Source organism: Simochromis diagramma, unplaced genomic scaffold (genome assembly GCF_900408965.1).
Source record: "Simochromis diagramma unplaced genomic scaffold, fSimDia1.1 OVJJ01000802.1, whole genome shotgun sequence".
NCBI classification, from domain to species: domain Eukaryota; kingdom Metazoa; phylum Chordata; class Actinopteri; order Cichliformes; family Cichlidae; genus Simochromis; species Simochromis diagramma.
The window spans coordinates 12,934,225-12,959,743 of NW_024387492.1; the positions used below are offsets into that span (position 1 = coordinate 12,934,225).

General features: G+C 39.2%; 2 protein-coding genes across 7 annotated transcripts in view; both read left to right on the top strand.

The window, feature by feature from the left end:
* Nucleotides 1–15,998, top strand: part of LOC120725008 (rho-associated protein kinase 2-like) — a 37,145-nt gene extending 21,147 nt beyond the window's left edge. Inside the window, exons 18-35 of one of the 6 annotated variants that reach the window (XM_040017598.1) lie at nt 97–257; nt 1,636–1,820; nt 2,280–2,349; nt 2,521–2,624; nt 3,149–3,335; nt 3,756–3,849; nt 4,098–4,183; nt 4,430–4,618; nt 5,738–5,903; nt 6,077–6,304; nt 6,904–6,971; nt 7,063–7,151; nt 8,053–8,131; nt 8,254–8,518; nt 9,084–9,354; nt 13,907–13,982; nt 14,121–14,382; nt 15,467–15,993. In XM_040017598.1, the coding sequence (XP_039873532.1) occupies nt 97–257; nt 1,636–1,820; nt 2,280–2,349; nt 2,521–2,624; nt 3,149–3,335; nt 3,756–3,849; nt 4,098–4,183; nt 4,430–4,618; nt 5,738–5,903; nt 6,077–6,304; nt 6,904–6,971; nt 7,063–7,151; nt 8,053–8,131; nt 8,254–8,518; nt 9,084–9,354; nt 13,907–13,982; nt 14,121–14,382; nt 15,467–15,480 (2,594 nt within the window). In that variant the 3' untranslated portion in view covers nt 15,481–15,993. Of the gene's footprint in view, nt 1–96; nt 258–1,635; nt 1,821–2,279; nt 2,350–2,520; nt 2,625–3,148; nt 3,336–3,755; nt 3,850–4,097; nt 4,184–4,429; nt 4,619–5,737; nt 5,904–6,076; nt 6,305–6,903; nt 6,972–7,062; nt 7,152–8,052; nt 8,132–8,253; nt 8,519–9,083; nt 9,355–10,114; nt 10,207–10,721; nt 10,833–11,676; nt 11,829–13,906; nt 13,983–14,120 lie in introns of those variants that run through there. The other 5 variants (XR_005694033.1, XM_040017597.1, XM_040017600.1 and 2 more) reach the window with 5 other exon arrangements.
* Nucleotides 15,999–19,418: 3,420 nt separating this feature from the next.
* On the top strand, nt 19,419–24,218 carry LOC120725547 (leucine-rich repeat-containing G-protein coupled receptor 5A-like). The gene is made up of 3 exons (XM_040018562.1): nt 19,419–19,555; nt 19,718–20,715; nt 21,496–24,218. The coding sequence occupies exons 2-3, from the start codon at nt 19,720–19,722 to the stop codon at nt 22,636–22,638; spliced, it is 2,139 nt and encodes a 712-aa protein (XP_039874496.1). The 5' UTR covers nt 19,419–19,555; nt 19,718–19,719; the 3' UTR covers nt 22,639–24,218.
* The last annotated feature ends 1,301 nt before the right edge of the window (nt 24,219–25,519 follow it).

Below are 25,519 nucleotides of genomic sequence, written 5' to 3' on the forward strand. Positions count from 1 at the left end.
TTACTGAAAGACAGCAATGATCTGGCAATACTCCAGTGTCGAGTGCAGTGTAGATTGTCCTGCTGATGTCTTTCCTTGTGATTTCCTTCGGTTCAGAGATGGAGTGCACCCTGCAGGAGGAGCGCAGCTTGAAGATGCAGGTGGAGGGAAAGCTGCTGCAGCTAAAAAAGGACTACTCCATGCTGGACTGTGATTACAAGCAGGCGGAGAACAAGCTGGATGAATTTCAGGCACAGAAGGAGAAACTTTCTGAAGAGGTTTGTCCCAAATGAAACATGAACGACAAAGTAGTAACTTTAGACATTGTTTTGAAGAAATGATCCTACATCAAATATTAAGAGTTTCAAAGTTACCCATTTTAGCAATCTCTAAAACAACAACCTCACAACAGCTCTCATTTACTAACGGCGTGTACGCACAAATCTGTTCATGAATCGAGCTCACAAACCTTTCATACACAAATCAGTATTAATATTTTTAGATCTGAAGTTTTTTTTTTTTTGTAGCATGAACAAATTTACATGTATTTCTGATCATGCATACAAACAAATGGCTGTTCTAGGAGTTTTAATCATAAGTCTTTAAAATGAATACTGCTGCTACTACTACTACTTATCATTGTAACCCTTATTGTTATTAATAATATTATTTTTTGGTTTCTATTACTACCACACCACTTTTGGGTCATTATTTACAGTTTTCAAAGTCCATAAGCCATAAAATCCTCAAAAAATAAAATAAAATACTAAATGGAAAGGTCTCTGGTATTGCTTATCTTATTTTAAATGATCTTATCTTGTCATTGTAAATGACTTCCATCATTTCTGGATATCATCACTTACACTGTCATTTCCTGGCAACAGATGCTATTTATTTATTTCTTCTTATTATTATTATTATTATTATTATCATTTAATATTTGAGAATTTAAACATTTTTTCTCACTTGTGCCACGGCGAGCATCTCAAAACCTTTTACTAAACCTGAGGTTTTCCTTTTTTTTCCCCACTTTTCATAAATCCAACAGTACTTTTTCATACACACTTGTTAAAATTAAAGTAAATTAGATTAGATTAGATTAGTTTACCTAATCCACTCAGCAATGGCAACTGTGGAAAAACAAAGCAAACCTGAACAGAATGGATAAAACTCAACAAAGTAGCAAATGAAGGAGAAAATCTGGTTCCATTGTGTGCAGTGATCATGACTACAACAAGGAAGGTGTGCCATGGAAAGAAATCGTGCCTTGCAATGCATTCAGTCGGTATTATCATCGTTACAGTATGTGTACTATGTATATAATAGTCATCACACTGCTTGACGTAAACTTTCTAGACTGTTGAAATTTCACATTGTGCTTTTACTCACTGAAGAAAAATTCATTTGGGGGTAAAATCATATTCTGCACCTGGTCATGGCTTTGACTGAACAAAAAAACATTATCACAGACTTTATATCTACATTCTGTGGTGATGAACGAGGAAAGCTAGGTGGGTGACCAACGGCCTCTTGTAATGAGCATGTGATTTTACTGAGCAAAGTGGTGCTCAGTTGTTCTGAAGCTATACCCTCTGTGTCTAACCAGCTACTAGTAGGATTAACCACAGCTTTGCATCCCTGCTTGTGTCTTTACAGGTGTTGCACCTGACCTCACGTCTGGAGGAGGAGATGCACAAGCGGAGTATGAGCCAGAGTGAACTGAAGATGCAAAACCAGCAGGTGTCTGTGCTCCAGTCCTCTGAGAAACAGCTCAAACAGGAACTCAACCAACTGTTAGACATGAAGCAGATGCTGGAGAAACAGAACCAGGAACTACGGAGGTCAGACACATGTCCATATCCTGCATACTTGTTCATTTTAATTTCAGTATATACTGCAGCTGCCCTTAGGAAGTATTTAATAGCACATACAGTCTTCATACTACTTTTGACCCGTCTATATTGCTGAGGATTGTGCATCAAAATGCCCTGAAAAGCATGATGGCTCGCTTTATGCAGAATGCAACAACATGCAATTGCACAACTTGGTACTTTTAAAATACAGTGTACTTGAACATACTAAATCTTTTTCTGGCTAGCTAAGTAGGTAGTATGAGTATTGGACTGCACCCATGATATCTAATGAGCATAATATGCATATACAAATATAGCAAGAGTATTAGTGACTTTTTAATGTTGTTGGCAAGTCTCATTCATTTCCTCTGATTTAAAGGCATTGCTTTGGCTCTGGTGTTCAGTTGGCCTGCAGCAATGACTGACAGATTTCTGGTCCTGTTTCAGGGAAAAGCAGGAGGCTGATGGCCAGCTGAAGGAACTGAAGGACCAACTGGAGGCACAGCACTGTTTCACAGTAACTCTTTCTTTTCTTTTCCTTTTTGTGCATGCTATCTGCAAACAGCAGTGACAGCCAAATCACTTCAGTTGTACATTTAAGTGAATTGGCTTTCCCTAGCTCCTCACACGTTTACTCTGTAAGTGTAATCTAAAAACTGATTGGGTCTACATGATTTCTTTATCAAAGACCCTTTACAAGACGCAGATCCGTGAGCTGACGGATGAGCGTGATGAGAAGAATAAGCTGTACGAAGAGGTGCAGCAGCAACTGGCAGAATACCAGGAAGAAAGGTAACTGTGGCTGTTGTGCTTTGATAAGCCGATTCTGCATTCAGTATAAAAACACTGTAAACACTTAATCACCAGATTAGTATGGAAATTGACATAAGCAGCGAAAAACGAACCATTCAAACTTGCAGTTTTTAAAGTGGCAGTGGCAGTTAAATATGTGTATCTCAACTCTACAAAATTCATTTTATCTGTACTTGAAGAATATAGCAGTCTTCTCAGATTAGTGTCATTTCCCTTGTTCAAATTAATCTCAGCCAAACAGAAGGACACGACCTTTCACAGACTGAATGAAGCTGAACCAGATTAGCAGCTGTCCCAGATGCACTCGAGCCAAACATTATTGTGGACATATAATGCTTTCAAATTCAGCAAAGACAAAAGTCCCAGAAATATCAGTGCATGGTAGCACTACAGGCTGTTGATTTTTAGGTAATAACAGCAGGGATCTTTCTGTCTTTCTAGGATTTATACAGCTCTGGTAATTAATAAGATAATGGTAATTCATGCTCTCTTTCCCTCTGCAGGAAGTCACTGACAACCCGGCTGGAAGAAAGCTTGACCAAAGCAGACGCTGAGAAGTTGGCTCGTTCTGTCGTTGAGGAGCAGTTCTCCAATCTGGAGAAAGAAAAGATCATGAAGGAGCTAGAGATCAGCGACATGATGATGAGGCACCAGCAGGAGCTCAGCGATAAGGAGGCCACCATCAGCTCGGTAAGATCGGCTCAAGTTTTGTTTGTTCGAGCCAAAAAATGTTTGTTAGCTGTTTGGATGAAGTCCCTGCCTGCTGTTGCTACATTTTTTTGTAACTTATCACCTTCTCAGAAAATCTTGACACTTCTGTATACCACTGGTTGTAGCTAGAAACTCTGCAAGGTATCTTTAATGCCCTGGGAAATATTTAGTTATGTCAGTAGCAATTTACCCTCAAGACCATCATTTTTGCAACCACATAAACTATTAAGAACAATAAGAGTCACCAATGTTTGGCTTGGCTTTGTTCCCTTTTATTCATTCTGGAAAGCTCAAAGTACATTTTGTTTTGAAATGAGTTAAAGTATTCTTGTCACCTGACTGCTATGCAGAGTATCCACTGATAACATCGCCTCACCTCTGCTCTATCCACCTTCACAGCTGGAAGAGTCCAATCGTACGCTGACGGTGGATGTAGCCAACCTGGCCAGTGAGAAGGAAGAACTCAACAACCAGCTGAAAGAAATGCAACAAAGTGAGCGTCACTCTTCTGTAATGAGCAACCGACAAAACTAATTTCTATCAAGAAGTCATTTCCTCCAAGTTATAGAATGTGTGTTAAAAGTTGGCATTATTTACGCAGATAAAGATGTAAAATTGTCAGAAAAGTAGCCACTGTTGTGTTTATCACAAAACAGAGTATTTGTCCTGTAAATTGTTAACCAAATTTCTGAAACATTGTGTTAAGAAACATGTATGAGTTTTGATTTGCTATTTTTATAGAACTCCAGAAAGCAAAAGATGAAGAGAACTTTTTCAAAGAGTCCTTTGATAAGCAGCTGTGCAACGAAAGAACGCTAAAAATTCAGGTATGTGTCTGGGTGCCTGCACAGGTCTGGAAAGTCTGCTACACTTTATTTTTTGCATGCTACTCTTGTGTCACATCAGTTAAGAGTAATTTTCTGCTACAGGGTTGTGTTGAACTCTGGGTAAAAGTCACTGAAACATATAACATATTGCTGCAGGCTTTCCTGTTGAATTTACCAGGCTTGTATTTATCATAAATAGATCTCTGTAAAAGTATATATTACATGATTTATTTTTTTTTCTCTCAGGCTGTGAACAAACTGGCTGAGGTGATGAACAGGAGGGAGAAGGTGCGGGGAGGCCACCAAGGCACTGACACCGAGGTGCACAAGAAGGAGAAGGAGAACAGGAAACTGCAGCTGGAGCTGAAAGCAGAGAAGGAGAAATTCAGCACCGCCATCGTAAAATACCAGAACCAGCTGGCTGAAATGGAGGCGGTCAGTACGCCCACACTCCCAGAAAATAAACGCACGGCGTATAAGCAGATACATTTGCCAGAAAGAATCAGTGAGATACTGAGAGAGGCTGAATGTTGATTACCAATTAAAATTCTTACTGTAGAGAAGGAGACGGACAGACAGAGATACTGGGAGGAAAAAAGACTTGGGATTTTCTAGAATTTCTCAATATTTAGTGTCAGCTAGAGATTTGGAGTGCTTTCTACAGGACCTGAGCTGAGAGTGCATAGAAGATGGATGAAGCTTTATTACTATCTATTGGTTTGTTTACTTTTGTTTAAAAGCCTCAATTTTTCTATAATTTCCCTCAGCATCTTGGTTTTTTGAAGCCAGAAATGGCCATATTTGAATGAAAAGTGTTTGAGGGTTGGTAGGGATGGCCAATTCATAGTGGTAAATTCCCAAATAATACTCGGTGGATCACAGACTTCTTGGACAGTTTTGTTTTTGTTTTTTTGTTCAGTTAACCACACACACGGAGACCAAAATATTTGGCTGATTAATTGCATTTAAAATGCTTCCAAGGCTACCGACAGCCCCAAACACAGACAAGAGCTCCATTTAGTGACTTTGTGAGCAGTACTGTCAATCAGTGTTGATGGGTATTGTCGGCGGCGGCATGGACACCCAACTTTGTGAATACAGTAAGTCAAGAACGAGGTGATGTAGGACTTTCAAATTGATATCTTAAGTGCATCCACTAGGAGGCTGAGGAGTAGCACTGGTGGCCATTAGTGTATTTATTTTAAAACTGTGGAAGTTTAACTACTAATCTCTAATCACCTTTATTTCTGCTGGAAAGTTGGGCACTTTCATTCTGCAGATGGACTCTTTTCAAGTCAGCTTCAGGTGGCCATTCAAGGAATTGAAGCTTGATATGTTTTGGGGTTTTTTTTTTTTGGTTTTTTTTACTTCATTTAAGATGCTATGAAATTGTATAGGGGAAAACATTTCTCCATGTAGATCAAACTGAAAAAATATGCACTTTATATTCTTGGAAGAAAATATCCATCGTTTCTGTGTTTCTAATTATTTCCCCAATATTCTGCATTAGAAGTGAGAAAGTGAGTTCAGCTAACAAGCTGTTTGTTTATTTAGCTGATGGCAGAAGAGAACCAGATGCGTCTAGATCTTCAGATGACGCTGGACAGTAAAGAGAGCGACATTGAGCAGCTGCGATCCCAGATCACATCCCTCAGCATTCACTCTCTGGACTCCACCAGCATCAGCAGTGGCAACGACTTAGATTTAGAAGGATACCCAGGTAGACCCTTCATCCTGCTGTCATCATCGCAAAGATTTGCTTTAACATTTATATTCAGGGCCCGAAAGCACTTCTTTATACCTTTCTTCCAGTCCTTTCTTTTTCCTCATTATGCCTTTTCCTTTTCATCCCTTTTATTTCACCTTAACTTCTCTCTTCATGGTCCGGTGCAGTGCGCATTACTCACTCTCACACCTCAGAATCAATGTCCTTCACCTACCAGCGCACACACAAATCCGTCTGCATCGACACTCGGCCAAACCTTCGCTCGGCTCACGCTCTCTTTGGCTCTGACTCTGAGGACGAAGAAGAGCATGATGGGCGTCAGGAGCGGGGCCAAACTCCCCTGGCCCTTACCTATGAACCGTCCTCTGAGCCTGAAACCGAACCTGAACCTAGAGGTGACCCTGCATGGGAGTTCAAAGCCAGGATGTGGATTGAAACTAAAGCAAAGCAATTTTTTTGAAAGAGCTTTTTACAATATTTATCCATAAAATTATGGATGGGGGGTTCATTTTCTTCTCTAATTTGAGTGAGTTTGGAATAAAATAACTCCAAGCCCTTGCCTGACACCGCGAACCTGTAGCTAATCCCTGTACAGTTTGGCTTTCTCTCTAATCCTTGCAATGCAAACACGCACAGCTTGATGCAGCACGGCTTTGCTGAAATTTATTCCACTACAAAAGATTTGGAGAGTGAAGTTGTGTGTGGATTTCTACTAATAATTAAGTTACTTTCTTTCTTTTTATATCTCTACTATGCACTTGTTATGTTTTGGAATTGCAGTTCCTTAGAAATCTTGTAGTTCTCGCGTAATAGTCTCAAACCAGAGAATAGGACATCCTGTGCCTTGCCCTTTTGTATTACTGAGGAAGAATTTCCTTTCTTCTTAAAGAAAGTGCCACCAAAGCATGAGACTGTCAATATTTGCTTTTAAGTGATTCGCACAATTAAAGGTTTTTGTATGTTAACACCTTCCTGTTTTTCCTCCACTCATTAGACTCCAGGCTGGAGGGCTGGATCTCACTTCCTTCCAAGAACACCAAGCGATTTGGTTGGGACAAAAAAGTAATGAATCCACCAATATTTCTTGCATTTAAAAAATATATATATTTTCCCCATATATTGTTATATTGTTTGTTTTCCATTTCCTTTACAGTATGTGGTTGTGAGCAGTAAGAAGATCCTGTTCTATAACAGCGAGGTGGATCGAGAGCAAGCTAACCCTTTCATGACCCTGGACCTTGAGTGAGTCATTAAAAGCACCTTTTAAACATGGAACACATTAGTAAATACAGTGGTCCCTCGCTTATCGCAGGATTAACGTTCTAAAAATAACCCGCGATTATTATAGATGTTTTAAGGCTGTAAAACCTTTTTCAAGCCAGGTCTAGAGTTCTAGATCATCATAACTGTAACCTTTGTCAAATCTCACACTTTGGGAGAGCAGCACCAATCATTGTTAGCCAATAGTGCTTTGCAATATCATACTAAAATAAATATCTGAATCCCAAATAACTGAGATCATCTAAAATATAACACTGAATTTGACTCAGAACGTGTTTTTTTTCTTTTGTTTGTCCAAATTTAAAAAAAAATAAAAATCATTTTACATTTTAAGTCACCATCTTTTCCATCAAATGCTCCACAGAGAGCATGGTGACTCACTGCAAAGTCAAAGCTATGCAGATTTTTGGTGGAAAATAATAGAAATGACCATAGAAAAAATCAGCTCAAATAAAGACCTCAAAACTACACAGAGCAGGTGGAAGTCAACTGAAACTCAAAGGTTTGTGCTATCAGAGGGTTAAATGCCACAGTTACAACACATCTCTCAATACTGTCCTACTTTATGCCTTGTCTGGAAGTTAAGGTAAAACTAAAAATGATGAATGTTGCCGGGTGTTGGATTCATCCTCTGGGAATAATCAATCTTTGCAATGGCAAACAGCAACATGGGAATAAGCTAAAGCCGGTGTAAACAATGGGATTTGATAATAATGCAAGACAATAAAAACAACCAAAACTGATCTGTTGTTGCATTTCAAGTCTTCTTTTCTTTAATAAATTTGAATCACTCTATATAAAGTAGGTTTCTCATACTGGGTGGGCATTAGACTTAATTTCTGCATCTCTCTCACTCTTTCAGTAAGCTGTTTCATGTCCGGCCTGTAACTCAGACTGATGTGTACCGTGCAGATGTCAGAGAAATTCCAAGGATTTTCCAGGTAATGAGTTGAGACCGTCCCTGTTTCCTTCTCTTTATTTTCTTGCTTTCACGGACCTTCAAGACAAAACTTCCTCTGTAACTTTAAGTTTTAACTGCATTTGCCGCCTTCTGTCTCTCCAGATCCTATACGACAATGAAGGTGAGAGCAAGCGTGAGCAGGATGCTGGAGCTGAACCCACAAACTCTGGTGATCGCGCCTCATACATCAGCCACAAGGGCCACGAGTTCATCGTCACCCTCTACCATTTCCCATCCAACTGTGAGGTCTGCACCCGGCCTTTGTGGAACGTCTTCAAGCCTCCACCAGCGCTCGAGTGTCGTCGCTGCCACACCAAGTTCCATAAAGACCACCTGGATAAAAAAGAAGTTATTATACCCTGCAAAGGTCAGCATGCTCACTCAGGATTTAACAGGAAACTTGATTTTTACAGTTGCACTAAAATTACCCAAAATTACCCAGATGCATAGTACATGCATCTGGGTTCAAACATCTGGTTTACAAACAGCCCCAAAATATTAAAATGAATTGCTGTCACGATTCAAAATAAAGAAAACGCACAAAAACACAAGATTAGAATGGCACCATCATGTAATAGATTTATGTATACATCATAGACTTGATATTGGGGTGGGGGAGGTGGGTGGGTCCAAAAAGCTGTTCTTTCTTGTTCTCACACACATCAGGATATAATCCACCTCACACAGGCTGCCTGGGTGGAGTGCGCAACACGCAGAAGACACTAGAGTGCAATCAGATATCACACAAAACTTAAATGGTTAAACCCATTTAATGTCCCATCTACTGCATCCAATATTCATTCTCACATGTCTACATGTCTAAAAAAGATCAAAGCTAAAGTGGATGTATGAAAAGCTGCAAAATCTAATCTTGGTCATAAAAAGGAAATATCTCTCTCTTAATCTTTTTTTTTTTTAAATTTTATTAACAGTGAATTATGACATCTCCACGGCCAAAGAACTACTCCTCCTGACCAGCTCTCAGACGGAGCAGAAGCACTGGGTCAGTCACCTCCTTAAGCGCATCCCGAAACACCCGACACTGAGTCCTCCCCCTGTGGCACGCAATTCCCCTGAAAAAATACCCCATTCCTCTCCACAAGTATCCCCACGACCTTCGCCCAAGTCCTCTCCTCGCATGTCCCATCGAGGCGCTGTAAAGATCCAATCCACCCGGCAGCAACCGTCATCGGGGAAGCCAAGGTGAGAAACCCACAAAAACAAGTTTGGAAATTTTACTTTATTCTTAACTATAAGCTTTAATTTTACATACTGTCTGGGGGTATCCCCTTCAGTCATCTAGGAAAAATGTTTTCAGTTTTTATTATTATAATAATAAAACTGAGCATGTTTAAGAAACTTCACCAACATTGATGTTTTAAGAAACTAACAACAGAAGTATAAAAATGCAATTTGTTCAAATATTTATGCAATAAAAATAATATGAGCATTTGTAATTTAAATGAAATAAATATGCAGCAGATGCTGCTTGTTATTTTACTTGACTAATCTAGTGCTCATCAGGAGATCTTTTGTGTTTTGATTTGTGCTTTCTTGGCCTTATTCTCTTCTCACTTTCAATTGTCTGAACCTTTTCTGAGCTTTCGTTAGCATGAAAAATACCTTATTTTTTTCATGCAGGTAAATGCAGGTAAAGGTCTTAAACGCTGTTTCTTAACTACATTGTCTAGCTTCTGCGTAGTTGAAACAAACCCAAAGCTCTGGCTGATGTACAATATTTTGCTTTAAACTGACTTCTGAACCTTCCCATCTGCATTAATGATGCAGCATTAATGCTCGCACACAGCACCTCACCGAGCATCAGCAGTGACTTAACTGAGTAGAAAATGGCATCAAACCTTTTGTGGGACTAATTAACTGTATCTGTCTTGTTTTATGAGAACATTAATGCAGTTAGTAGTTTCAACTTTCAGCCACACCCTAACTTGCTTTTGTCCTTCAGCACTGGCCCCATGCTCCGTATCATCCTCCACTGACCCCCGATCTCTTCACCTCTGACCCCACCATTTCTAACGTCTCTCATGCTGGGAGACTGTAAGTAGCATAGCTTGGTGATCCTCTCCACCTGCATCGCTGCCATGCCTATTAACCCACTCATCATAAAAAGCAGCGTAAAGTACCTGGTGAACCACTAACCATCCCACTGGTGCCCCCTTCTGACAGTGGCATGTGTTGTCTAGCATATTAACGCATCACTAAAGGCTGTCTGTTAAGGTACACAGCCATCTAGGTCATCATAGTCTAAGGAGCTTGGAAAGAAAAGCGTTTGGACTTCTTTAAGTTTCTTGAAGGCGTTTCGCCTCTCCCAATAGGACTCTCCCTTTTGAGAGTGTCCCTAAGGAAGGTCCTGATAGACACTTCCAATCGGGCTTAAAAATCTGGGCCTCACCACCAATTGCTCTTAGAACTGAAGAAGCTTCTCGGATGAGAGGCGAAATGTCTTCAAGAAACTAAAGAAGTCCGGACACTTTTCTTTCCAAACTCCATAGATCACTAAAGGCTCTTTGACCACTAAAGGCTCCTTGAACGCCTCATACTTGATGTTTCAGACTGTTTGAGTTTGACCTCAAAGACTGGAGTTGGGCATTGGATGATGACGATAATCATGATGATGATGATGATATGTTCTTCTGAAGAAAGTTAAAGAGGAGGGACAGAGGGTAACTGGACCTCTGCATGAGATGTGTGGCTTTAACGTATTGAGGCATGCTTTTGTGTGCTTTCCAAGTTTACAGCTAAATGCAACTCACCTCGCTGTTTAATCCCGAAGTTACAAAATGCTTCAGTTAATATCACCAAAAAAATCAGAAATATTAGGGAAAATTCTGGTTCGACATGTTTGGAAGGAGTAAATCCATGAAATAATATAAAGTTTTTCTTTTAAGTCTTGCTTTTAAGATGACAAAAAGTGGCTAGTTAGCTTAGCTTAGCTTAACATGAACCTCAGATTATTTCTTTTGAATGTCAGTTAATGTGCAAATCAGCAATTCTCATAATTTGTGGGATCAATATTTATTAGTAGGTTATATTCAAGTGAGACGGGTGCTAGTTGTTTGTCCCTGTTTCTTTCCTTTATACTAATTGCTATAGTTAGCCTAACCCCTTTCACAGCAGCCATTTTGACATGAAATAGCAAGTAAACACAACTGTTGCTAATCACACTAATTGAGGCTCTTTAGCTTAAAAAGAATAGAAGTAAAGTGAGTAGCAACACGTGTTTTCCTGCTGTTATATGTCTACGAATGGGCGTCTTCCCTGTAATATTAAACCATTTCTTCTACTTCTATTTTTCTTTGGGCAAACATGCACACTAATAAATATAACTGTGTCTGCCTGCTTTTTTCCCTGCATCTACACTTTCATTGTGTGGTTACTGGGTAGCTTCCTTGTTTATTAGTCTATGTGTGGATTTTGTGTGGGCGTGCCTTTGAAGTCCTGCCATACTGTTGGTAGCATACCAGGTTTTTCTCATCTTCTTTTTTGTATTTTCCTCTATCTTCACAGTTAACCCTGGCTAATATTTTCATCCGTGTGGAGTAATGGTGGTCTGGAAGCGGTGCCTACGTGTGTTATGTTTTTTCAGAGAAGACTGTCAAAAAAACCCCACAAAAAGCCCTAAAAAAACACTAATACAGACAGAAAACTGGCTGACGTCATGAGAAAAAGGATTTATTTTTTGGTCATTTTAACAAAAGGAGAATCAGGACAGTCTTCCCATTACAGTGACTCATCCAGTGAAAAGATGCGACAATCTTCACGATTAAACTGCCCTATTTTCTTTTTTTCTTTTTAATCATCATAATTATGACAAGACTTTTTCTTTTTCTCTTTGAGTTTGTAAAAAGATTACGCATGTGTTTGAACATTTGTATATACGATAAATATCTATATCTGTATCGTAGCACATAACGTGAAGCTAATAGTATATATGATTGTTTTGTTTCTATGACCACATCACACACTATATATGGTTGTCCTGTAAATGTATTAAAACGGTTTTATGGCTTCTTTTTGAGTTAAAAATGAGCCTTTATAAGTACATCTGTTATAACATGCGAGAGATCAATGTGAACTCAACTGAAACAATATTGTTGTTTTTCTTGCGCTTCATGACAATTATTGATTGTTCATATATGTTTAAAATCCCATGTGTAGAATTTTTGGGGTGATACATTAAAAAAAATGTAAAAAATCAAGACTTAAGCATTTCAATTAGTGCCTCTGGTGATCGTATTTGTTTGTTGTGCATGCCTATTATTTAAGTTTTTGAAATTTGTAGAGAGTGCATCTAAAGCATTGGTGATATACAGCCTCTGCCTTATCGGGTCTAAAAGGAAATGATTTATATCAATTAACGTGGTGTATGAAACAAAACGTGGAAACAAGGGCTAGTACGTGGTCTCTCAACCCATATCTAACATGTGACTGTTTTTGAGTTGTTAGTGTTAATATTAATGAAAAAGCAGTTTATTCTGTATCATATTGGTAAACAACAAAACAGTACCAAATAATTATGTTATACTACAGCTATGAGTGTATTTAAAGTGACCATTTGTATTACACCAGTATAGGTGTCTCACTACAGTATGTGGTGGTGAGCAGTAAAAAGCTCCTGTTCTATAACACTGAGCTGGATCGAGTGAAAGCAAACCTTTTCATGACCCCGGACAATGAGTGAGTCATTAAAAGCAGCGTTCAAAAATGTTATGTTCATTGACTAAATGAGAATTACTTTGTGTACCTCATGATGCAAAATACTGAACAAATGAAAATTCTAGCAAGGCTCAACGGGAAAAGCTTTGGAATCTGCAAATGGGTTTTAATTTCCATAGGTTTTACACAAAAACATTCACAATCCATCCAGTACAGTTTTACCAAATGCAACTTTGTCTAAAATGTAGAGCATTATCCCAAATTTTAATTGTTTCTAGTTTTCAGACCTCAGCATTGCAGGAAATACCCTTTTTTTTTTTTTTTTTTTTAAGGGTCCGCTTCTATCAACCAAAGCAGGTGAACCTGTCATCTTTTCCATCTTATGTATGGAGCATGAAGAGTTATAGCAAAGTCAAAGCTGTGCAGGTTTTGGTGGAATATAATAGAAACGGCTGTAGATAAAATCTGCTGCAATAAAGGCCATGAAACTGCTTATAACTGCACAAAGTTGTTGGAAGATGAGTAATTTTTCACTTTCCCACAGGATAGAATATGATGTGCCCGTCTATGTATATGCACATTTTCCTCCTGTAACCCAAGAGTTACGCAACAGTTACTTGAATAGAAATATGATATGAACGCATGAATGTAAGTTGCTCTTATATTTGTTGTAAAAGGAATCTGGGAAAATTACATCCATATAAAATGTTTTGTCCTTCAATTCATTCAAAATTTTAACCTTTCTCTAACATTTACTTCTAATTACTCTCATCTAGGAACTGTTTGGAAATTTTTGGTTTTAGTTAATCATGTTGGTTGTTGGGTTTCAATTTTTATATATATATATATATATATATATATATATATATATATATATATATATAATGGATCAAATAAATCCATAAAGACGATGACAAAAAATTTATGATTCAGTTGGTAATGAAATAAATAATCTCAACTGGCTTGATTTGCCAATTAATGGCATTTTCTTTACAATATTTTTAAATCGTTCTATACCTAAAGTAAATATCTTGCTAGGCTAGCACTAGACTTAACTTCTCCATCTCTCTCCCTGTTTCAGTAAGCTGGTTCGTGTCAGATCTATCAGTCAAAGTGATGTGTACCGTGCAGATGTCAGAGAAATTCCAAAGATAAAGGTAATGAGTTGGGACCATCAATGCTTTCCTTTCTGTCACAGACTTTCAAGACTCATCAGCTATCCAATCTTCAGTTTACCCATCTGCTTCAAGTAAATCGTAAGTGTTGCATTTGCCTTCTTGTCTCCCCTGATCCAGTATAACAGTGAAGACGACATCAGGCGTGAACAGGACACTCCATTGGAACCCGTGCCGCATGGCGATCGCGGCTCCTACATCAACCACAGGGGCCATGAGTTTATCCTCGCACTCTATCATTTTCCATCCAGCTGTGAGGTCTGCAGCCGGCCTTTGTGGGACTTATTTAAGCCTCCGCCAGCGCTCGAATGCCGCTGCTGCCACACCAAGTTCCACAAGGACCACCTGGATAAAAAAGAGAACGTTATTGTACCCTGCAAAGGTCAGCGTGCTCACTCAGGACTACAGGGAGAGCTTAACTTAAACAAATAAAGTTTCCTCTGGGGTTTTTGAGTGATTTTTATGTACAACCTGAATTCCAAAAAAGTTGGGATGCTGAGTAAAATGTCAATAAAGACAGGATGCAATGATCTGCAAATCTCATGAGCCGATATTTTATTTACAATATAACAGAGAAAGTATATCAGATGTTTAAAATGAGGAATGTACTTTTTTTTAAGTTCATTTGATGGCAGAAATGGGTCTAAAAAATCTTTGGATTGGAACATCTTTACAACTGTGTACCATCTCTTCTTTTAACAATAGTCTATAAATGTGTGAACTGAGATGCTGGACTTTTGGGAGAGGAATGTTGTCCCGTTCTTGTCTCATTTAAAATTCTAGCTGCTCAAAAGTCCTATGTCTTCTTTTTTTATGTTTCATGATGTGCCAAATTTCCATTTGTTGGCTTGAACTGTAGTGTCTCGCTGAAATATGTGAGGCATCCTGAAAACGACGCCTTCTGGATGGGTATATATGCCTTTTGAGATCATGACTGCACAATATTGATTTTTAGCTTTGTCCCTTGCACACAGACCTTTCTCTGGATTTTCAGAATCCTTTGATGATATTATGTAATACAGAAGATGACATATTCAAAGTCTTACGCCATTGTCCTGAAATTATTCCATAATTTGTGAGTGGATTATTTTGCATCTCTGCCCATTTTTACTTCTGAGAAATGCCTGTCTAAGGTGCTCATTTTATGTTAATTGTTACCAGCTAATCTAATTAGTTGTAAAATGTCCCTTTCTTTTACTTTTCCAGCCCTTTGTTGCAATGTTACATCAAAGTGAGCTAATATTTTTTTCATGTTAAGCATTTGATATCTTTTCTCTGTCCTGTTGGGAATAAAATAGGACTTTATGAGATTTGCCAATCCTTCCATTCTGTTTTTATTTACATCATACAGAATCCCAGCTTTTGAGGAATTGATCTTCACACATTTAGCTAGCAAATGTAGGTGTGGATTTTGTGTAAGCAACCTGGGATTTCTCATTTCCTTTCTTGTGTTTTTCTCTTCACAGTGAACCCTGGATAATATTTCCATTCACATGCAGTAATGGAAGCAGTGTCTACGTGTGTTGTTGCGAGTGACAAAATCCAAATACTAATGTGGACAGGAAACTGGTGTCATGACAACTGGGATTTCATTCGAGGAAAGTGCATGCTGTATCCTTCGTGATTAATTCTAATTTGCTTCCTGATCATTGTCATAGGCGTGTGTGTGTGTGTAAACATTTGTGTACACATTAAAAGATCTCTCTTTGTATCATACCACACAAAATGTTGCTGTATATTGCTGTATAAATCAGCACCACATCATCCAGTATATATGGTTGTCCTGTAGATTTATAAATACAGTTTTAAGTGGAAGGCTTTACGTTTTCATGAGCCTTTAATTACAACTGTTATAACACATGCCAGAATAATCTAAACGATACAGAAACAATGGTTTTATTCCCATTTGTGATAATTATTGATTGTCCATATACAGTATGTTTAAAATCTCAAGGTGATGCATTAAAAGAAACCCTTTAATAATCCATCCATCCATTCGCATTCCGCTTATCCTTTTCAGGGTCGCGGGGGGCGCTGGAGCCTATCCCAGCTGTCATAGGGCGAGAGGCGGGGTACACCCTGGACAGGTCGCCAGTCTGTCGCAGGGCCAACACACAGGGACAGACAACCATTCACACATCACTCACATTCACACCTAGTGGTAATTTGGATTATCCAATTAACCTATCCCCACAAGTTGCATGTCTTTGGACGGTGGGAGGAAGCCGGAGTACCCGGAGAGAACCCACGCAAACACGGGGAGAACATGCAAACTCCACACAGAAAGACCCCGGCCTGATGGTGGAATTGAACTCAAGACCTTCTTGCTGTGCGGCAACAGTGCTAACCACCGTGCCGCCTCTTTAATAACAATAACATAATACATTAACAGCATTTCAATGAGTAGCTCTGTTGATTTATGTTGTTCATTGATGTCCATCATTAAAAACTATTCAGACTTACTTTGATATAGAAAGTGCGTCAGAAACTGTAGTGATGTACAGCTGCTATCTTGACCAGGTCTTTAAAGGTAAATCAATCAATTTCAAAGAAAAAGGATTAAAAACAATAAGGTTTAGTATTTGGTAGTATTAGTACTTTTTTTATTAAACTGCCGAACAGCACTAAAAAAATAGTTGTTATAGTTGCACTGAAGCCATCTCTCCGTCAGCAGTATCACATCTGACTACAGCGTATTCTAAGAGACCATTTGAACTATACCAGAATAGGTCCGTCTTTATCTCACAAGTGCATGTGGAGTGAGTGGGCTCCACTGAAATAAATCTTTTAGAACAGCCTAAAGCCAACTGGCACTCATCATACATAATGTAATAGTTCATCATGTTGCCCAGATGCTAAAATCATTTTTCGTTCTTGCAGGTCCAATTCATTCTGTCTATCAGCTGTGTGACTGTTCCGGTTAAATTGCAAATGAATAAACCCTGCTGTACAGGCCACTGAGGTCTCAGGTGACATGTAGCCTCCTCCTGGTGTTTTTCTTCTTTTTCTCGTCAGTGCGCAGTTAGTCTTTTAATTTTATTTCCAGTTTTTAAAAAAATGAATTCTTTTTGCCTAAAGCATTATGTAAAGTACTTGAGTTATTTATCCTACTTCACATTTCTCCTCCACTTTTTGAGATAGAATTTCTTTTTTGTATTTTTTATGTTTTAACAGCTTTTTTAGAGACTCTAATTACCTTATGAATTAAGGGGTTTTTCTAATTGATTCATTTACTTTTGTGATTTTCGTGTGTTTTTGAATAATGGGTGTAAAAACATAAGTAAGCTTGCAATAGTCAATCAACTGCCAGGAGCACAGCATTCCTGGCTTTGACCTGACTTTGCTTTTTACTGCCTCTGCTCTTCCCTGTATATCTGCTTTATGAGGCTGGATTGTCAAGTGGACTGTTTTTCACACTCTAGCATTTATATAGATTTTTACACAAAACAACATTATTTCAAAATGTGACACTCCGAATTTGGCAACCTTACAAACTCTGGTAAACTCCAACCAAGTTATGCAGTACAGCGTCTGTGAATGCACAAGCAGGTGGGCTACAGCAGCAGCCTACATCAGGCGCCACACCTACAAACAGAAAACTGAGGTTGCAAATTAAACAAAACGTTGGAAAAATGTTCCCTGGTCTGATGAGTCTTTCTTTTCTAACATTTGGACAGAAGGGTCATAATTTGGAAGAATAGATTCATCCTGCTTTGTAGCAACACTTCAGACTGGTGATGGCGGTGTAATGGTGTGGAGGATATTTCTTTAGCGCCAACTGAGCTGTTAGAATGGCCAGTAGCGGCTGGGTTCAAATAGGAGACTTGAGGCAGAGATGAGGTGCAGACCAACTACAGGTTTATTCACCAACATTAAAATACCAAACCATAACATGGCATAAAACAATGTAGCCCAGTGGTGGGACACGGTGCCAGCAACAGCCTCTGATGTAACTGACAGACCTTTACAGACTGCTGCTAATTGGCCCTCAAGCCATACCATTATCTGGTGTTACGTAGTAAACATCTTATCGAATAACCCTTATTAATGCCAACCAATACTATAGATATAATTACAATACGTAATTACAATTATTAAAGCAAACGTTTTCCTGCTTGATCTACCAACTACAATCTACAATAAAACTAATATGGCTATTCAACACCCTCTTATATCACATGGTGCCACTGGGAATTATTAAAAAGGCACTCGGGATGCCTGGGGACTCTTTTGGCTTTTGGCCTTTTGGCAATATCAAGAGAAAATGGACGTAAGACTATCCTGTCATCGCAATATTAACTTAGGGTATACGTTGTCTCTCCTACTAAATAGGTTACACATCAGGTAAGTGTTAAAGTAATGTTTTCCACCAACTTAACTTTCCATACTAATTGAAATATATCACTTCTACTTTCCCACACCATTAAACTCATTGCCGACCTCATTGGTTTAGTCCAATCATCTTTCTTCTTGCCTTCTTCAGGACAGTCAACCTCAACTTCGCATACTTTATATCTCACTGCTCCTTTGTCGTTCTCCCTGCATACACTTCTGCAACCCACCTCCTCCCAATGTCCGCCTCTCCCATGTTACTCGAGCTCCATCCAAGCCTCCATCTTTATTTCCACCACCAGCGTCTCGACCCCGGGGGTTCCTGCCCTCAGTCCTATCATAGCTGGCATTCTATTCAGCTAATCACTAAATAGCTTAATTGAATTCTGTTGATCAATTAATCATGTTCAATTCCTTTTAATGAGCTCTCACTGTTGAAAAGTTCAATATACTGAAATGGTCATTAGATCTCACCTCTGGGAAAACATTAATTGCTCCACTGTTGCTCCTGGCATCTGTATGTTTCCATATTTTAACATAATAATTAATAGCAGGCTGTTAAATGAAAAGAGGCTGTGCAATTTAAACAGTGAGGTATGCAAAATAATTGAATTTCAATGTTAGGTGTGATGTGCCCCTTAACTGGACAAACTATTTGAACTGTTAGGCCTGAGTCGGCTGACTTTATACTGTTTGCGTGACATATTTTTTTCACTCCTGCTGATCAAACATTCTGTGTTGCTGATAAATATTGTTTCAAGAAAAAAAAATCAACCAAATTTTGGAATGCTTATTTTTACCCTTTCACAAGCTCCCTCTTTCCTTCCTTCCTTGCCTACCCCATCCCCTTTCCACTGTTTAAAAGAAAATCTAAAGTACAAATATCTTTTGTAGTTTCATTTTTTACCCAATAGTAACCAATTAGCCAACAATGTATTTTATTTTCTGACTTTAACTAATAGACTTCAACAACCTATTTCAGGATCAGAAGTTTTTAGTAGAACTATAGTGTTTTATTCTTGTACTTTCCCCTGAGGTATGAGCTGCTCACTCTGTTGTAACTGCCTGTCCTTGAAAAATGACTGTGCAGTGACTGGTCCGTGTTTACACAATAAGTAATGATTAGGTTGGGAGATTCGTCTCCACAAATGAGTAATTTGGAAGTGAGCAGTGATAAATCTGATATAAGCAGCAGTCTGCAGATGGACACACACTCAATTGCAGTAAGTATTTTTTGTTGTTTTTTTCACTGTCATTTGCGTGTCTGATTGCCATGTGCATAAACTGATTTGAAGATTTGTTACTTGTAGCATTGTTTTGTAGCAAATGCAGATGTAATAATTTCCTTGTATTTAACTCTCACTTCTACTCGTATTCTTTTCTAGATATGAAGTCCTGGTATATTCTTGCTTTTCTGTGGTTGTCATGTTTCTGCCACAGAGCTCTTTCCTGCCCAGCTCTCTGCACCTGTTATCCCAGAAGAAATGAGGTGGTCTGTAATGAGCTTCCCCTGACAGAGTTCCCCTCTGACAGTCTCCCGGAGAACACCACCCTGCTGACTATCCAATTCACAAACATCACCTCCATATCTGAGGCCCATCTAAATGCCATACCCAAGTTGCAAGGGCTCCATCTGTACAACAATCACCTGCACAGCCTTCCCTCTCATCTCCTCAGGGGCGTTCCTCACCTCAACACTTTGGATCTCACCGGAAACAGGCTAAGCAATCTGCCTGCAGATGTCTTCAGCCACGCCCCACTACAGAGCTTGGTGCTGAAGAATAACCTTATTAGAAAAGCTGATGCAGAGTGGCTTTCTTATAACAGTAGCCTGACCTGGTTGGATTTATCTGGAAATGAATTAACAGAGATCCCAACTAATCTGCTTCTGAAGCTGCCCCACCTGGAGAACCTTGACTTCTCAAACAACCGTCTGGATAAGATACCAGCAAATTCTCTGAGTCAACTGAGCAAACTTGAGAGGCTAAGCCTGCAGAACAACACGCTCGACACGCTGAATGGATCTGCATTTCAGAGCCTGAATAGCCTCACACATCTCTTCCTCACTCAGAATAAACTCAACAAGCTGCCCAAAAACCTGTTCCAGGGACTCACTCAGCTCAGACACCTGAGTCTGGATGAAAACCAGCTGAGCCATATTCCTCCAGGTTTGCTGGATGAACTTCACTTGCTGGAAGAGGATGGCCTCGACTTGACAGTCAACCCTTGGCTCTGTGACGGGAAGGCAGAGTATCTATGGAGGTGGCTTCACGAGAACAAGAAGAAGGCTTTCTTGCCAGACTCCATCACATGCGCTGGACCTCAGCCTCTAGCAGGTCGCTCAATAATATCACTAACAGCAAATGAACTAAACCTTCAGTCTTAATATTACTCCTGCTGGTCTTTATCTAACATGAAAAGAAATCCAGTTCGGCCTGTCGGATTTGAATCACTAAAACATGATAACTATGTGACTATAAATAAATCTGATATAAATAAGACTATTGTCTTGTTTTTTATTTCATTAAATTTAAGCTACAGTGTGTTGATGTTACATTGTTTTCTTGTTTAGATTTAAATGAGAAAGTCTGCAGTATTATCATGGATTTTATGTTGGCATTTAGCTTAGCTTCACACAAAGGAAAATAATCCACCCACCAGAACATCTAGAGATCTCTAAAACCTCCTGTTTTGTTTGTTTGTTTGTTATTTTTATTCAAACAATGAATGACATTTGTAGGCAGCTTTTTGGCCAAAACCAGGCCAACCATTTCACCCGTTTTCAACCTTTCTGCTAAACTATAGTATTATAACCTGCTATTCTCGGGAATAGTATCCCTCTATTCATTAAACTGCTAACATTAACAGGCACCAACATATGGTTGTGAACTTGAGGGATAAAAATTAAGCCTAATGCCTATTTTTGTTATTTGTTTTCTTTTTGCACAAGTTAATTAATAATGTATCACACATGTACCCTTGCACATTGTGTTCTTGAAAAACTGAAAAAAAAATATTGATTTATGTGTGGTAACATCAACTTACTTTTAGAAAGTACAGAAAACAGTAACCACTCACTTTGTTTGCTTGGTTTTGTTTGCCTATTGCAACATTTTGTCCTGACTCATTGCTGGAATCAAATATCCTCAGAGTTGTGTAAAATCAAGTCAGCGATCAAAACCTGAAGGAATTTCAGCTGTGCTTTTCAGGTAACAACACATTTATAATCACATTGTCACCATTTTATTACCTGTTGATCTTTTACGCTATTGTTTTCTTCTCAGTGTATTTTTTCTTAAAGATGAACCTGTGGCTGCTTCTTACTCTCACTGCTCTGGCTGAATATGCTTACCAAACGAGAGGCACCCACTCGTGCCCAGATCTGTGCACTTGCTCCTTTCTACCTTCGAGTGCAGAGGTGGTGTGCCGCCAAAGCTCCCTCACATATTTTCCTGCAGATGGTTTATATCCCAACATCACACGATTGTCCATCCAGTCCACAAACCTCAGCTTCATTACAGCCAGACATCTGAGTTTTGTGCCTCTTTTAAACCACCTCCAGCTGTATCACACTAATCTTTCAAGCCTTCCTTCAGACCTACTGGGTGCCATTCCTCACCTGAGTACGTTGGATCTCACAGGTAATCAGCTGATTCATCTGCCCCCCAAAGTCTTCGGCCATTCCTTGCTCCGTAGTCTGGTGCTGAAGAATAATTTAATTGAAAAAGCTCATGGAGAGTGGTTTTCCGACAACAGCAGTCTCACCTGGCTGGATTTGTCTGGGAACCGTTTAACAAGCATTACAGCTGCTCTGCTTCAGAAGCTGCCTCATCTGGAAAATCTCGACCTAAGTCATAACCATCTGCAAGAGCTACAGCCCGACACACTAGCAAACCTACATCACCTCGAGACACTAAACCTCGCTGGCAACAAATTAATTTCCCTGAAGCCTTCAACGTTTAGTCACAACGTGAAACTCTCACAGCTGTTTCTGCAGGAGAATCAGCTCCGAGAGCTGCCAGCGACGCTCCTCCAGGGTCTGCAACACCTTGAACTTCTGCTGCTTAATCAGAATCGGCTACGGTATCTCCCCTCAGGTCTGCTGGATGACAGAAAATCCTCTTTTCAGATGACCGTAACAGGGAACCCCTGGCAGTGTGATGCCAACCTGGAGTATCTGTGGAAGTGGCTCACTAACCATCCTCAAAATGTCTTCTTTCTAGATGAGGTGGTTTGCGACAGCCCTGAAGCTCTGAAACATAAACAAGTCGTTTCTTTAACTGACAGTCAGCTTGATCCTAAATGACAGAGACTCACAATTAATGATGTGACTGTGAAACAGATGTTTTGCATTATTACTGCACATATAACCAGCCTGTTTCTTGTGAGCTGTCATTTATTCCCCCTTTGTTTAGATATTGTCCAGCCCACCGGGTGGCGTAAGATACTCAATAAATTTTCAACCCAGAGGGCTGAATAGGCAGTATGGCTCATTTACTCAGTATATCCCAGCCAAAAACATGTTAAACCAAATGCATTCACTAATACATTCTCACTGAATTGATTTTCTTTCAGGCTTGTTTTCTGTAAGATTTATAATCGCAGATTGAGATTAAGTAACCCAGGTTTAAAAATGCTCTCACTTCCATAAGGGATCAAACATATTTTCATGAATAATCAATTTATAGTCCAGAGATTAGGACCAGAAATGGATGTCCTTGGTAGAAGAGAAGAGAAGAGCTCTTGTGAGATTCTCATGGTGCACGCTTGCACCAACAGCTCGCTTGTTTGTTGTGTTGCAGATTGCAGCATTGTTTCAGTTGTGCCCTTTTGTTTTTAATGATGTTGAGCATGTGGGAGTGAGTGGGCAGTGCAATGGCTCAGTCTTGCAGCTGACCTCTTCTGGATGTGTTTAAATATCTCCCTTTTTCTTTCTTTAGGTTTCTTTTTTCTCTCTCTTTCTTTCATATTGTGTATGGGTATATATCTTCTGCATGCCCACACACCCCCATACTCACGCCTTGATCACAGTGAGTGCACTGGACTATAATTTATTACTTTTATAGCATATAAAACATTGGAGCCTCTTGAGGCTGTTACTTATGAAAATTAAACCTTGTTCATAAAAGTTCCCCAGAGAGTTGAAGAAGAACTCAAATGGATTCATGTATGTCTTCCATTCCACCTCTTTGAATTGTACCCTGAAGGTTAAAGGTTGAGGAAGTGGGCTCAGTGGTTCAAATCCTAATTCCCTCTAATGAAAATTCTCTCAGGTTGTGAGCAGATGCATTCAACTCGACCTTAACAACGTCCCTTTCTGTTTGTCTTTAATCTGCTTGTGCTTCTACAACCCACAGGCTCTGAGGTTTAGAAGTGTGTGGTAGTGGTGGGCATTACTTTGCAAGGAAAAATGAGGATGAAACTTTTCTAAGTGCTGATGAGCACAGAGGAATGGATTCTGTCTAACTGTCTGCTAATGAAGAACACTAAAGTCTAATAGATCACATGCGAGGCTTGGAGACAAGAAAATTACTGTAGCCTTTCTGACTTTGTTCTGCAATAATGCAGATGTGATTTTCTTTGATTGCTGCTAATTAGCACATGTTAGAACACATTACTTGGGATTAAATGTGCCAAATTTAAAATAACATCTGATTTTATTTTTCACTATATTAGAGTTGCGGTCATTTCAGTGTGTGTGTTTTTTTTCAATTGGCAACAATAGTCTTGATTTCTTTTCTTCAGGATGTATCAATGAACTAAAACAGCTTGTTGAGACTCACATTTTATTCTGAATTGAGCAAAGAAGAAATACCTTGATTTTCAAAGGAATTTGTTTTTTGACTATGTACAACTGATTTTTTTTGCATAAAATTGACAGAATAATCTGCTGATCTTTTGTCCTCTTTTCCATTTTCTTACTTTTTGTCCCTCTACAAGGAGACGAGGAAACCCACCTATGATTAGTTAAGTAGCCTAACATGCATGTGTTAGTGTCATGATTCTAGGTCTTTTGACCCAGCGTTTTAAGTTTTGAGTTTATTTTGTTCATTAGGTTATCTAAGTTCATTTGTTTATTAGATTCCCCTTGTGTATCCAACCCCTGTTAAGTCTCCCTTGTCCTTCATGTGCTTCACGTCTGTGTTTCTTATGTTGTCATGTTTGCGTTTCATTATGTTTCCCATTTTATTTTGAAAGAGGTCCTGTGTTCCTGCATTTTGTTTTACTCTTCCCCTGTGGCGTTGTTATGTTCATGTTGTGTCTACTGTGCCTTTCTGTTCCATGTTTCAGGTCCCTATGTTCTGTCTCCCCAGTCTGTTAAGTTTACATGTCTTGAGTCCCGTCAGTGTGTTTCCTGTTTTACTTTCACAGTCTGTCCTATGTTAATGTTTCTAGTTTTGCTTCCCTTGTCTCGTCCTGCCTAATTACTCCCAGCTGTGCTCTCCTCCTGTGGCTCATTCCCCCTCGTTATCCCTCAGTGTATTTAAGCCCCATGTTTCTCTTTGTCAGTGTTGCGTCCTCCCTCATAGCTGTGTGATTTTTCCCTGTGGCTCCTTGTGCTTTAGTTTTCCCAGTTTAGTATTGTTTTTCGTGTCCCACTCCACGCCAGCAATAAAGCTGTGTTTTTTGAGTTTACTTTTTGTCTCTGCGAGTTTGCGTTTGGGTCCTACTCTTGCCTGCACACAGCCGTATTGTGACAGTTAGGACTGTGGATGGGCTTCAGAGCACTCTGAGAAACCCCACCATTTATATTAAATGGCTTCAGCGCTACCTCTGTAATACATATCCAGTAAAAATGCCATAATATTATACGCTGATATATAGATACAAATGCTGTCAAAGTACATTTTGCTGATAAAAGTACACTAAAAAGATTTAAGTGTACAAAGTTGTATTACTACTAAGCAAATTTGACATGTAAATGATATGTTGATGTATTTCTGGCATGTTAACCAAAAAGGTTACATCACACATGCAGCATTCATTCATTTAGAAATGTGTTAATGCAAATGTAAACTCTTTTTGCTGTGGTTTTGATCTCCACCATTCAGCCTACTCAGTATCTTCTACTGTCTGCTCTTTGGTCATGAGCAGGAAATGAATAATTGGTTTTCAGAGCCTTTTCTCAAAAGGGAGACAATGCTGTTGGACTGATATTGAATCTTCGACCGGAAAACCACGACAAT

Bases quoted from the DNA above. Each gene is read 5' to 3' on its own strand.
- LOC120725547 (XM_040018562.1), top strand. From the start codon at position 19,720: ATGAAGTCCTGGTATATTCTTGCTTTTCTGTGGTTGTCATGTTTCTGC. The intron at 20,716-21,495 runs TAATATTACTCC...GTTGTGTAAAAT, and splicing joins ATGAACTAAACCTTCAGTCT to CAAGTCAGCGATCAAAACCT.